Source organism: Rhipicephalus microplus, chromosome 8 (assembly GCF_043290135.1).
Source record: "Rhipicephalus microplus isolate Deutch F79 chromosome 8, USDA_Rmic, whole genome shotgun sequence".
NCBI lineage: Eukaryota > Metazoa > Arthropoda > Arachnida > Ixodida > Ixodidae > Rhipicephalus > Rhipicephalus microplus.
The window spans coordinates 118896134-118908362 of NC_134707.1; the positions used below are offsets into that span (position 1 = coordinate 118896134).

The 12229-nt window shown below is 48.4% G+C and overlaps 1 protein-coding gene across 2 annotated transcripts in view; it reads right to left on the reverse strand.

Moving 5' to 3' along the window:
• LOC119164579 (uncharacterized) overlaps positions 1–12229 on the reverse strand; it is a 108595-nt gene that overhangs the window by 33291 nt on the left and 63075 nt on the right. For both annotated transcript variants that reach the window (XM_037416799.2, XM_075872513.1), the window contains 2 exons: positions 9745–11118; positions 7589–7723 (listed from right to left, as the gene is read on the reverse strand). In XM_037416799.2, coding sequence (XP_037272696.2) covers positions 7589–7723; positions 9745–11118 — 1509 coding nt within the window. The remainder of the gene's footprint in view (positions 1–7588; positions 7724–9744; positions 11119–12229) is intronic.

The following is a 12229-nucleotide window of genomic DNA, read 5'->3' on the forward strand; positions in this document are numbered from 1 at the left end:
GCTCAAAGATCCGCCAGACGTCCATCACTCAACACAGGATCATCACGTACGAGGACGCACGTCCGATACACCAGAACCCCTACCACGTGTCGGCCAAAGAACGTGAAGCAATACGTACGCAAGTCACCGAGATGCTTGACGATGGCGTTATTGAACCATCTAACAGCCCGTGGTCATCTCCAGTCGTACTTGTCAAAAAGAAGGACGGGTCGCTACGCTTCTGCGTCGACTACCGAAAGCTTAACAACGTGACGAAAAAAGGATGTGTATCCGCTGCCACGTATCGACGATTCGCTGGATAGACTTCGTCGTGCCCATTATTTCACTTCTCTCGATCTCAAAAGCGGGTATTGGCAAATCGAAGTAGATCAGCGAGACCGTGAGAAAACAGCCTTTGTGACTCCAGACGGCCTATACCAATTTCGAGTGCTCCCTTTTGGCTTGTGTTCAGCACCGGCAACTTTCCAGCGAATGATGGACACTGTCCTCACAGGGCTCAAGTGGCAGACTTGTCTTGTCTACCTTGATGATGTGGTGGTTTTCTCTACCACGTTTGAGCAGCAACTTCACCGCCTGCGCAGCGTGCTGGAGGCTATCCGATCGGCGGACCTCACACTAAAGCCACAGAAGTGCCACTTCGGCTATAAAGAACTAAAATTTGTTGGACATGTAGTTAGCGCCGAAGGAATCCGTCCCGATCCGGACAAGCTTGCCGCTGTTGCCGAATTACCAGCTCCTGTCGATAAGAAAGCCGTCCGGCACTTCCTTGGTTTGTGCGCCTACTATCGCCGATTCATTCATGGCTTTTCACAGATAGCAGAACCTCTGACTCGTCTCACAAGGGACGACACGCCGTTTGTCTGGGAAAACGAGCAACAAGCAGCTTTTGATGAGCTGCGACAGCGCATGCAATCAGCGCCCGTTCTCGCTCATTTCGACGATGATGCTGACACGGAGGTCCATACCGACGCTAGTAACATTGGGCTCGGTGCTGTGCTCGTTCAGCGTCAAGAGGACGTCGAAAGAGTGATAGCCTACGCCAGCCGCTCTCTATCCCGTGCCGAGGCGAATTATTCCACTACGGAGAAAGAGTGCCTCGCAGTCGTGTGGGCAATCACCAAGTTCCGCCCGTACCTTTATGGTCGTCCCTTCAAGATAGTGACGGACCATCACGCGCTCTGTTGGTTGGCAAGCCTGCGTGACCCTTCAGGTCGGCTAGCACGGTGGAGTTTGCGGCTGCAGGAATTTGATGTCACCATCGTCCATAAGTCCGGCCGTAAGCATGAAGACGCTGACACACTGTCACGCGCACCCCTTCATGTCGTCAGTCAGGAAGCAGAGGAAGACGAAGGCTTTCTGGGCGCCATTAGTGCATCAGACTTGAGCAAACGACAGCGAGATGATGCAGAGATTCGTCCAATCATTGATCATTTAGAGGGCCAGGGCGCAATCATACCACGTCATTTATCCCGCTAGTTGACGTCGTTCTGCCTACGAGACGGTGTGCTGTACAAGAAGAACGCTCGTTCGAACAATCGTGCTTACCTCCTGGTGGTTCCTCGAGACATGCGAGACGACGTCCTCTTCGCTTGCCATGACGAACCCACATCCGGTCATCTGGGCTACTCACGGACACTTGCCAGAGTGAGTAAGAGGTACTATTGGCCAGGACTTTCGGCAAGCGTCAAGAAGTACGTAAAGAGCTGTCGGGAATGTCAGCGCCGAAAGCAACCATCTGTTAAGCCAGCTGGTTTGCTTCAGCCCATTGAAGCACCCTGCACGCCGTTCGACCAAGTCGGCATGGACATTCTCGGGCCATTTCCTATGTCTGCGGACAGCAACAAATGGGTGATCGTCGCGACCGACTATTTGACACGCTACGCTGAAACCCAGGCGATCCCACGAGCCACGGCTTCTGAGGTAGCACAATTTTTCATGCGCCACATCGTGTTACGACACGGTGCTCCTTCCAGTGTAATAACGGACAGAGGGACGGCATTCACGGCGCAGCTTACGGACGAAGTTTTCAAACTGAGCAACACCAGACACCGAAGCACAACTGCGTACCACCCGCAAACCAACGGACTTACTGAACGACTGAATAAGACCCTCGCAGACATGATCTCAATGTACATCGACGTACAGCACAAAACATGGGACCGGATCTTGCCTTACGTGACCTTCGCGTATAATACCGCCGTGCAAGAGACCACGCGATTCACGCCATTTCGGCTTCTCTACGGCCGCGAAGTGCAGACCATGCTAGACTCAATGCTACCGTGTCAGGACGAAGACGAGTTGGCAACAGACGCCGAAGAATTCGCAGAGCGTGCCGAGGAAGCCCGGCAGCTCGCGCGACTGCACATCGGCCAGCAACAGCAGGCAGACGCACGACGCTATAATACCCGCCACAGAGAAGTGTTTTACAGCCCCGGAGATCAAGTTTGGGTGTGGACGCCCGTCCGCCGCCGTGGCCTTAGTGAAAAGTTGCTGAGCCGGTACTTTGGCCCATATAAAGTGTTACGCCGCGTCAGTGACGTGAACTACGAAGTGGTTCCGGACTCAAAACCTCATGCACGGAGCAGGACACGGCTGAGGCCGGACGTCGTTCATGTGTTGCGCATGAAGCCATTTATTGCGCGTTATTCGTAACTTTTACTTTACCGTACAGCGTTCTTTGTGTTTTTTGTTTATTTTTGTGAACTTACTTTCTCGTTCATTGACGTTTCCTATGTTGGCACGCTCTTCAATTTTTACTTTCACTTCATCCGAATTTCCATTTTTTTTTTCACGTGCCTATGTAGTAGCATCGCGGTGCTGCTACGTACTTTCCTTTCCTCTTTTTGGTACTTGTTTGTTTTTCTTTTCGGAAGGGGGGATAATGCCGCCAGCACGTAGTGGGTTGACAGCAAGAGCGGCTCTAAATCTGGAGGAAAAAAGAAGATCGCGTTCTTCTTTGCTCGAGAGCCAGCCACGACTGACGCATCATCCTAGTGCTAGCTACCTGGTGGTTTAATAAATCCCCCAGTACTTGTGACTCATCGTGACAATATTATTACTTGAGGCTTCGTCATATAAACAGCGCGCAAGCAGTTCGGATCAGCCAGCGGCAGCAACTTCCCGTCGCAGTGCATCCCGGCTTCGCCAAAGGAACCGAAGAGTACGTAAGTTTCCGAGCCCACACTTTCGACGCGATCGCGTGGGCAGAGCACGCCAAAGTTTTCTTTCTGGTATTCTAAAGCACCTGCTGCAACAACCGCGGCGAAAATTGGGACATCGTCGACAATAGTGTCAGTTCTTGCTAACAACGAAGCTTTATGAATTTCTAAAATCTTCGGAGCTTTTAAGGCCGTGCTAAGACGCCTTAGGTCACGTTTCTACTTAGCTCACCTGACAATTCCGCATGTGGCGTTGACCAGAAGCTATGCTGCTACGCCCTTTCATGTCGGAAACACGTTACCGCGTCTCGTGCGCAGCCTTTCACTGACCGAATGAGTCGCTGACCTTTGCAGAGCGCGCCACCCGGAAACGTGACACGGCTGTGCGACGTACTATGTTTTCCCGACGCAGACGACCGTATCTGGAGCCGTGCGATATACTTGCGTCGCTGACCGCTTCAATCCGGGTGGTGATGGTCTCTGCACCCCACATGCGACCGCCACATGTGATCAGCTGACTGACTTGCCAGATTCCCCTACGCCACCAATGGTCACTAGTGCTGTCACCATAATGAGCGCACAGTACGTAGCTTACTGCGTAAGTTTCACAGATAAAGTCTGGGAGGTTAAACCAGGTTTTGCACGGTTTGCTACATTGTTTGAGAAAAAGGGGCGTAGCAATCGATAGGTGCGCACGCACACACAGCAATGGCCACCACGCGAACCCAGATGGTCAGACAAGAACCATTTGAGAGTTTAGTTTTACTGCGATTATCATATATAAAGTAGATCGGAATCCGTGGTGTTCATGAAGGCCTACATTTCACTGCGATGGATGTGCTTCGGGCTTGGAAACACATGACTGTTTTCCAGTCTCTGTGTGACGGGGCAAACCCCTCATTTACTGGCAGTCGCAGCTAACACCCTGGAAGCCCCATGTACTCGGATTTGGGTGCACGTTAAAGAACCCTCGGTGGTCAAAATTTTCGGAGCCCCTCCACTACGGCGTCTTCATAATCATATGGTGGTTTTGGGACGTTAAACCCCACATATCAATCAATCAATCAACACGCAGGAAGCAATAAAAAAAAGAAAGCACGAGAAACAAGGAAAATTTGATGTAGGAATCCTAAATGTGAAAACAGCACTTTCTCCTCGTATCAGCTGTGTGTGATGGTATCATGTTAAAAAAACGTCGAGTATTAGAGGGGAATACACGAGTGTTAAAAAAAAGAAAGCTATGCTTGAGTAGTACAAGGAGTACTTAAATTTGAAGTTTGATCATACTGCTCTACGAAGGTAATTAGCAGCGCTAAACAGACAAGGTATACTCAAAGGACTAAACGCGAAGAGTGCTTGACCTATAGTATCTCATAATTATCCTGTATCTTGTCTGTTTCACACTCCAGAGCACTTTTATCGATCAGTATACAAACTCGCCCAAATATCTGTGCTTCTAAAGCGATCATACTGCGTCCCGCAAACAAGTTCACCCATCGGTAGCTCTAACGAAAGGGGAACCTTTTTCGAGGGGCTTGTTCCTTCGTTAGACACAACCCAGTACACAACAGACACCAGACAGTTATAGTTTGCCGTTAGCGTGATAGTGGAGGTTAAGAGAATGGCGTTACCATGCAGCAAACGTTCGTTGCGGAAAGCGTCTGATAGTTTAGCGGAATAGCGTTTATGTGGTTTACGTGCCCCAGCTGTAATGGAGGCGCCACATATCGGAGGGTTGATAAGTAAAAGAACAGTGAAAAGGAAAAGAGAACGGGAATGTTTGCCTATATCGCCACGTCAAGCATTGGTACAAGTTTATATTAGTTAATAATAAAAGTAAATAAATATGAACCATGCAGGAAACATGAAAAGCAATAATGTTGCCGATTCGTTTACATCGATTTTCTAGTTAGGCCTAGAGACGTTCGAAACGGGAAGGTTTCTCAAGAATTACGCCAACTTATCCGTAATACTAGGTCATCGAAGATAACTGAAGGCGAGCGAAGCCATTTTAAACTGTCGTTTGCTGCGAACGAAGTGAATGTTTCGACAACTACGCCAAAATCATTTCGAAGCGGGCGTCCGAAACCACCGCCATGTTTACGTACACTACGCTAACACGGTAACGTTAATCTGAAACATAGCGCATACAGTATGCGGTACGAGTAACGTACGTATCTGCACATGCGCACTTCGATCCTGCTATCACGGTAAGCCCACTATCCCGCCATGCCCGGTATACTATAACTGTCTATTTAGGCCACGGAAAGCATAGCAGACATTGACTGTATCCTTTAGCAGTGGTAATTGCGATGTAATTTAAAAATGAACTGAAGTTGACGACATGCACCCTTTCTGTTGGTGAAACCAGAACTCGCATCCTCCGAGCATTGGAAGTACGCTTAAATTGCAGCATTGTGTGTGCGCTAAATATGCGGTCCACGTTTGGGATGATATCACGTTTATATGGTACCACTATATCATCTTTGAAAGCGGAATCAGGTTTGCAAAAGCCTTCCGTTGACAGGCTGCCACCCTCCATCTTTTTTGTATGTTTTATTTAGGTACATTCAATCCTCTCCCGTAGATTACACATATCCTATCGCACTGGTCGTCCGCTTCAAGTCGCACTATCACGTACGCGGACCAGTACATTTCAAGCCTCATTTTTCGTACGAGTCGCAAAAGACTGGAACGTTCTTCCTCACGCCATTTCTTCCATTTTTAACATATATGTGTTTTAGAAGCTATTAGTAATATCCACGTGTATTTTATTAAGCATCAGCCCTTACGTAATACCCCTAAACGGGGCCATGCAATATACCCTTGGTCCTGTCAGGGCCTTCCGAAGGCAGAAGAATGCACAGTCCTCCGCCTTCAAGTTAAAACCAAGCAAAACAATGACTGGAAGTGTTAACATACTGTTATCTTGCCTGTACAGGACACGGCTCGCAATCTGAACACACGTCTTCGGACACTTTCCATTCAACGGACACTTGCTAATTAACGCCGAACCTCGCCTCAAAACTAAACACCGACCGAGAAGACTGGGAGGCAGCCCTGCTCGGCTGTTGTGGCCTGGCAAACCAGATAGCCCTGGTCGACCGAGCACGAGCTGCAGCGGTCGCCAATGGGCTCCTGTATTTAGAAGCCCACCTGGTGGTTGTGAGGAGTGACCTGCTCCGGGCCAGTCGCTTAAATGATGTGGGATCCGGGAGGGGAGGGGGGGGGGTCAGGACTTTTTTTGTGTTCAGGCTGGGGCGGACACTCCATGTGAGTGTCCCCCTTCGAGATTTCTTTTCCCAATGTCCCATTTGAATTTGTTGACAGTCGAGGACTACAAATTTCCGTAAAACCAACACTGAAAGCTGAAGCCCTGTCGTTGAACGAAAACGAAGTATACTTTTAGCCTGTATACACGATGGCCAATACCTTTATGCGTTAGCACAAGGGGCGCTACTATATTTATTGCATGCTTTAACCTGAATGATGCAGCTGAAAAGTGCTAGCGCCTGCCTTCTTGTTGCTATTAGAAACTAACTTCTCCATGCGATGTCGCTTACATATTGTTGAATACAAAGTGATTTTTCCTCTTACCAGGAGCCGTTGCCCATGCTTGTTTTGTGGTATTATTTTTATGTTAATATTCGTGAATGCGTAACATTAATTTTATATGACTAAAGCAATTTAAAAGCCAATGAAAAATCATGGACCATCTCCCCGAAGAGAACCATGAATGGATGCGAAGGAGCAACGCTGCGCACGCCGTTGACCCGGCTGAAACGGCCATCGACGCCGGTGCTGGGAGAGCGGTTTGAAGCGGAACTCGGTGTAGGCTTTAGTTGAGTGAACGTTCCTTGGGAGCGCAAATACACGGTAGGCGGGTTGTGTTTCGTGTTTCATTGCAGATAAACGAGCCGAAAGCGTTTCCACTCGACGTGCGATCGAGCGTTATGGGCCGCGGACAGGGTGAAGCGAGAGCGAAATGTGTTGCAAGAGGGCGGAGGAGCAACAAAACCTAGGCGTGTTGCGAGGAGCCGGGAGCTGTTGTGGGTGAGAGAGAGAGTGACGTCTAGGCGCTGTTGCGACTTGACCTACTTGTCATCGTTCCAACAACTGCGGCGCGTAGGCACGGAGACACAGACGGACAGCGTTACAAAGTCTGGTCAAAGAGCTGTTTCGCATCTAATAAAGCATATGTATTAAAACAATGTGGCCGCCATTGCAAGGTGTGTGCTTTCCCTTATGGTCTTTCTTTAAATTTACGCCACTGCTCCGCGCCACCTCGAACTTTCTGGTATTGCACTAGACATTAAATTTTTTTCAAGCAAAGGGCCCTTTAGAGGAATCGAGTGAAGTGAATAATGAAGGCGACGGGCAGATCCGCGCATGCGCACACTGCATAGCCGCATCGCCATGACCACTCTCACCTTTTTTGCAGTTCCTGGTGAGCTCCTTCGTGGGCTCGCACTTGCCGCTGCCGCGCTTGAGGATCAGCTTGCGCTTCTGGGTGTTGGTGGCACGGTCGCACTCCTCCCACGGCTCCTTCTTGTAGCGACACTCCTCTGCACACCGGCGCGTAACAGGAAACAGGGCGTCAGTTATTGTGTTACGCCTAAAGGTACCCGTAAACTGAGGTTGAGTCAAGCCGACGTTTCGAGAAGCGGACTTGTCTTGCTCAATTCTCGACACAACGTCGGCTTGACGCGACGCCTGTTTAAAAAGCCTCGAGGAAGACCAGTCCACTAGTGTAAACGTCGGCTCGACGCAACCCCTTCACTGTACACCAGTTTGCACCCTTAAAAGTGGTTTGCCATGTCTTTAACAGCCTTTAAGGGCGTTTTCACGAACCAAAACACCTATGTCATGGGTGTTTTGGTGTTTCAAAACACTCATGCGTGGGTGTTTTGATTTTTGGTATTTCAAAACACTCGTATCGTACGATTTTTTTTCGTCAAAACACCTTTATCGTAAGGTGTTAATTATAGACCCAAAAAGCACCTTTAAGGATGCAGACTGGTTTACAGACCACTTACGGATTTCTTCCTCGCAAGTTTCCATCTTCCCTTGCTGTCGTTTGTTGTGTTACGCATAATTATATGCACGCGCACGAAAACTAAACAAACAAATCGAGCAGGGAAAAATAAACGGTATGAAACCTCACTCTATGAAGCGTCGTCGTGTTTTAATGGGGCAGCTGTGAAAAATATCAGGTTTACATTACCACGGCTACTTCATTTTCGTAAATTCGGCACCGAAATAATAAAGAAACCCTTAAATATTTAGCGAGAACGAGGATTTTCTCCACTATGCACGGATGTCTTGAGAGCGTCTTGCATATTATATTATGTTATTACATAATGAAGTGTATTGTAGCGTGTAAAACAAAGTGTGTTTTTCGTATGATGTACATCATTACGACTGTGGTATGCGTGACGTGCCTTTCCTGCTTGGACCACTTAGTGTCCGCAGTATGTATTAAATAAAAAAATAAATATTGTACGTCATGAGTCTCAAACATGACTTCTAGCACGCACACGACTGCCTTCATCGCGTGTTCTTTAAAATTTGCCTCATAGGTGAGCTACACAGATGTGACTAGTCCCAAGCATATCTTTTTTTTTGGGGTGGGGGGATGCGTTCACTATCTGTTAAAACATAACCGTAGAATAAAAAAAAAAACTATATTCCGAAATCAGCGTCCAGATTCTATCCCCCCCCCCCCCCCCGCGAGAAGACACATTTGACATATGAGAAACGCCTTGTATCACTTGTCACCATCGGCTGGCACTTTATAGTTCATAGTCAGATTCAGATTCGCTTAGTCTATAGACCACTTTCTTTAAGACAAATGGGCGCTGCCATCATGGCCTGTTAAGACGATGTTTTTGTTTATCTATAGTGCGACGTGTATTAATAAGGCCATGAAACATCGTATGCACCAACCAAACCGTTTTTATGCGTACGCGTCTACTGTAACAAGTTGTTAAATATGCTAAACATAAAACAAGCTCAATATGACGGCACTCAAACCCATCCTTAAAGTAATCTATAAAACTAAAGGGGTGGCGCCAATCGAACTAGTACTGAACCGGTTCAGCGCGTGGGCCATCTGCGTGTTCATATCGTGCATATAGTTCTGTTTCTCTCGCTCTCTTTATTCGTTACTTATTTTTGTTTTTTCCACTACCACCTTTTGTCATGGTCGAACGAATTACAGCAGTGCAGGTATCTGTGTACTTGTTACGCAAACCTGCACTTAAACTCGGTGCAAGTGTACAAACATTGTGTGATAAACACAGACCGGTCATTGACGGATAAATGAGAATAAGTCACATTTTTTTTTACTAAGACTTCGTCTTCATTTCCTCCTTCACTGAATAGCCGGGGATCCTCTCTTGATAATCTGCATATGAAGCTTCCTTTACCATTTTTTACTTATTATTCTGCTTTACGTCGCATTGTTGTTTCTTTACATTTTGGGTATTTTTACGCTTTTTATCTCATTTAGGATAAAAAAAGCAAGGTTCCCTTTTCTTAAATAACAGCTAAAAACGAGCATGTTGCACAAGTTAAGCCATATTACCTATGTAGGTGGCATTGTCGATGATCTCATAACCAGTCATGTTGCCGAATGGAACAGCGCTAGTGTTGTCGAACGAAGTCTGGTTGTGATAGCGGTCGTATGAAGAGCCGTAATAGCGTCGTCTTCCGTAGTAACCACCATAGTAACCGGAACCGTAGTAACCGCCGTAGAACTTGGGCTTCCATCTCTTCCTGCGGTGACTCAGCGTCTTGTACAGCAGTGCAGCGCCGATCGCCGTGGCGATATGCTTCTGCTTGATGCCTTTTCTCTTGAGGGTCCTTTCGACACCGTACGCAGTTGCTACAGGCATGCCACGATACAAAGGATTCGCAGGCGCGAACACGTGACCACGATGTTTCTTACCACCGCCTAACAAGCTACTCCCGCCCAAGAGCGTTCCTAGAAGGCCTCCTGGCTTTTTAGGTACGTAGGGGTTGTACACGGCTGATGGGTAACCACCCGGGTATGCACCCGGATAACTACCACCAGGGTAGCCTCCTCCACTAGGGTAACTACCTCCGGGGTAGCGACCACCTGGGTATTGACCTCCAGGGTAACTCTGACCTGCACCTGGATATTGACCGGAAGGATAGCCCGGCCTTCCCTGACCAGGATACTGGCCCCCCGATGGATAAGGGTAACTCGGCTGCCCTGGTGCGGGATATCGACCACCGGGATAGCCGGGCTGAGGTTGTCCTTGTCCTGGATACTGACCACCAGGGTAGCCAGGTTGACCAGCGCTAGGATATTGGCCTGATGGGTAACCGGGCTGGCTCTGTCCTGGATACTGGCTCGGAGGACGGCCTGGTTGACTCTGGCCAGGATATTGCCCGCTAGGATAACCGGGGTAGCTTCCACCTGGATACCCAGGTGCTGAAGCCCTCCCGCCTGGGTTCCCGGGCTCCGCAGGAGGAGCGCTAGGGGGCATCGGCTTGAAACCCGGAGGGTGTTGACCACCACCGGGCTGCTGTACTGGGTTGACTTGACCAGGAACTATTTTTCCTGGCTCCATAGGTGGCGCGCTGGGAGTCTGTGGTCGGTGACCTGGTACATTGGGATAGGAACCTCCTTGGCCCGGGTAAGACGGTGCACTTGGAGGCACCGGCCTAGGTTGCGTCGGGTAAGGTGCGGGTCTCTGAGTGGGATACGGGGCGGGCCTGGGGGTAGGTCTTGGGGTAGGCCTCTGTGTAGCGGGCCTTCTGGTGACGTATATCGGTCCGGATGGCTTCGGTTTCGATGGCCTGCCGCCTCCCGGTCTCTTGAACAGTGATGAAAACAAACTGGAAGAGGAAGAAGAACCCGAAGAACCTCTGGAGGAACTTCCAGAAGATCCGGACGATCTAGATGAGCTTCCTGATGACCTAGACGAGGAACCTTCAGACAAAAAAAAGTGAGAAAACAAGACTTGAATCTTGACAAGAGTTACATTGTACGTTGCAAGAAGCGTCGCAGAAAGGAAGCCGAGAAAGGTTGTGGTATATCCGGAAGCGAGCGATGTCGAAGGAGGCGAAGCAAAGAAGGCATTGCAGTCCTAGGGGAAGATGGTGCTTGGCACGTTGAAAACGTTGTCGAGCTACGCAAGATTCCTGCTAGGCAAAGCCGAATGGTTTCTTTCGAGAGTAGAAGTAAAAAAAAGCAACATTGGCTGAGGCTTTGCAAACTTGAAAGATAGGAGCGTAGAAAATGACGTCGAGGCAGGCACGCTGAGAAAAGTCTCGAAATAGTGATGAAGTCAATTGCTTTGTCACAGGTGATTTCAAATAACGTGGACACTGCAAGCGTCTCCCCAAGATGACAAAAGTAAAAAAAAAACAGCTCTCGCACTACGAAGTGTCATGGAGGCAATCGCTGGATGATGGTAAAAGCAAGAGCGCCAGAAATTCGTGAAACTTGAGGACATGGTGCTGTTCGTCAACAAATGCGAAGTCCATAAAGGAAGTGAGGTTTTGTTCTCATCACGATCAGTGCCAAAAAAAAAACACAAGTCCACGACAGAAGCGTTTGTGTCGTGCACTTTCTTGTGTTTTTTGTGCGCTGATCGTGATGAGTATGTTCCAACTAGCCCAATTTGATACTTTACTTCAGGTTCCGTTTCACAAACTCAGGAAAAGTCGCTTGCTGGTCACTTTTCTATGCTCCCAAAGCTGTGTAATCGCTCCTTGCGCACAAAATAGCAAGCAACGAAGCGATGGAAATGTTGCGAGCGGAAACCAGTTTGTGATGCTTGTCTTTCAAAGCTTTTATTCGGAAGCATTCAAGCAAATCAGCAGGTAGCAGGGTGATTCACAGGAGGTGAATTCACGCGTTGTAAGGTCAAAAAGTGGCAACTTCATAGTCTTGCTTTTGAAGAAGAAATTACGATACTTTTATTTTCATTTTGCTTTAGGTGCTACTTCTCGTAATTGGATGAAACTCTACAACGGTCACACCAGCATACCGCCAAGTTCAAGCGAAAATAAGCGGGAACAAAACACACAATTTTTCT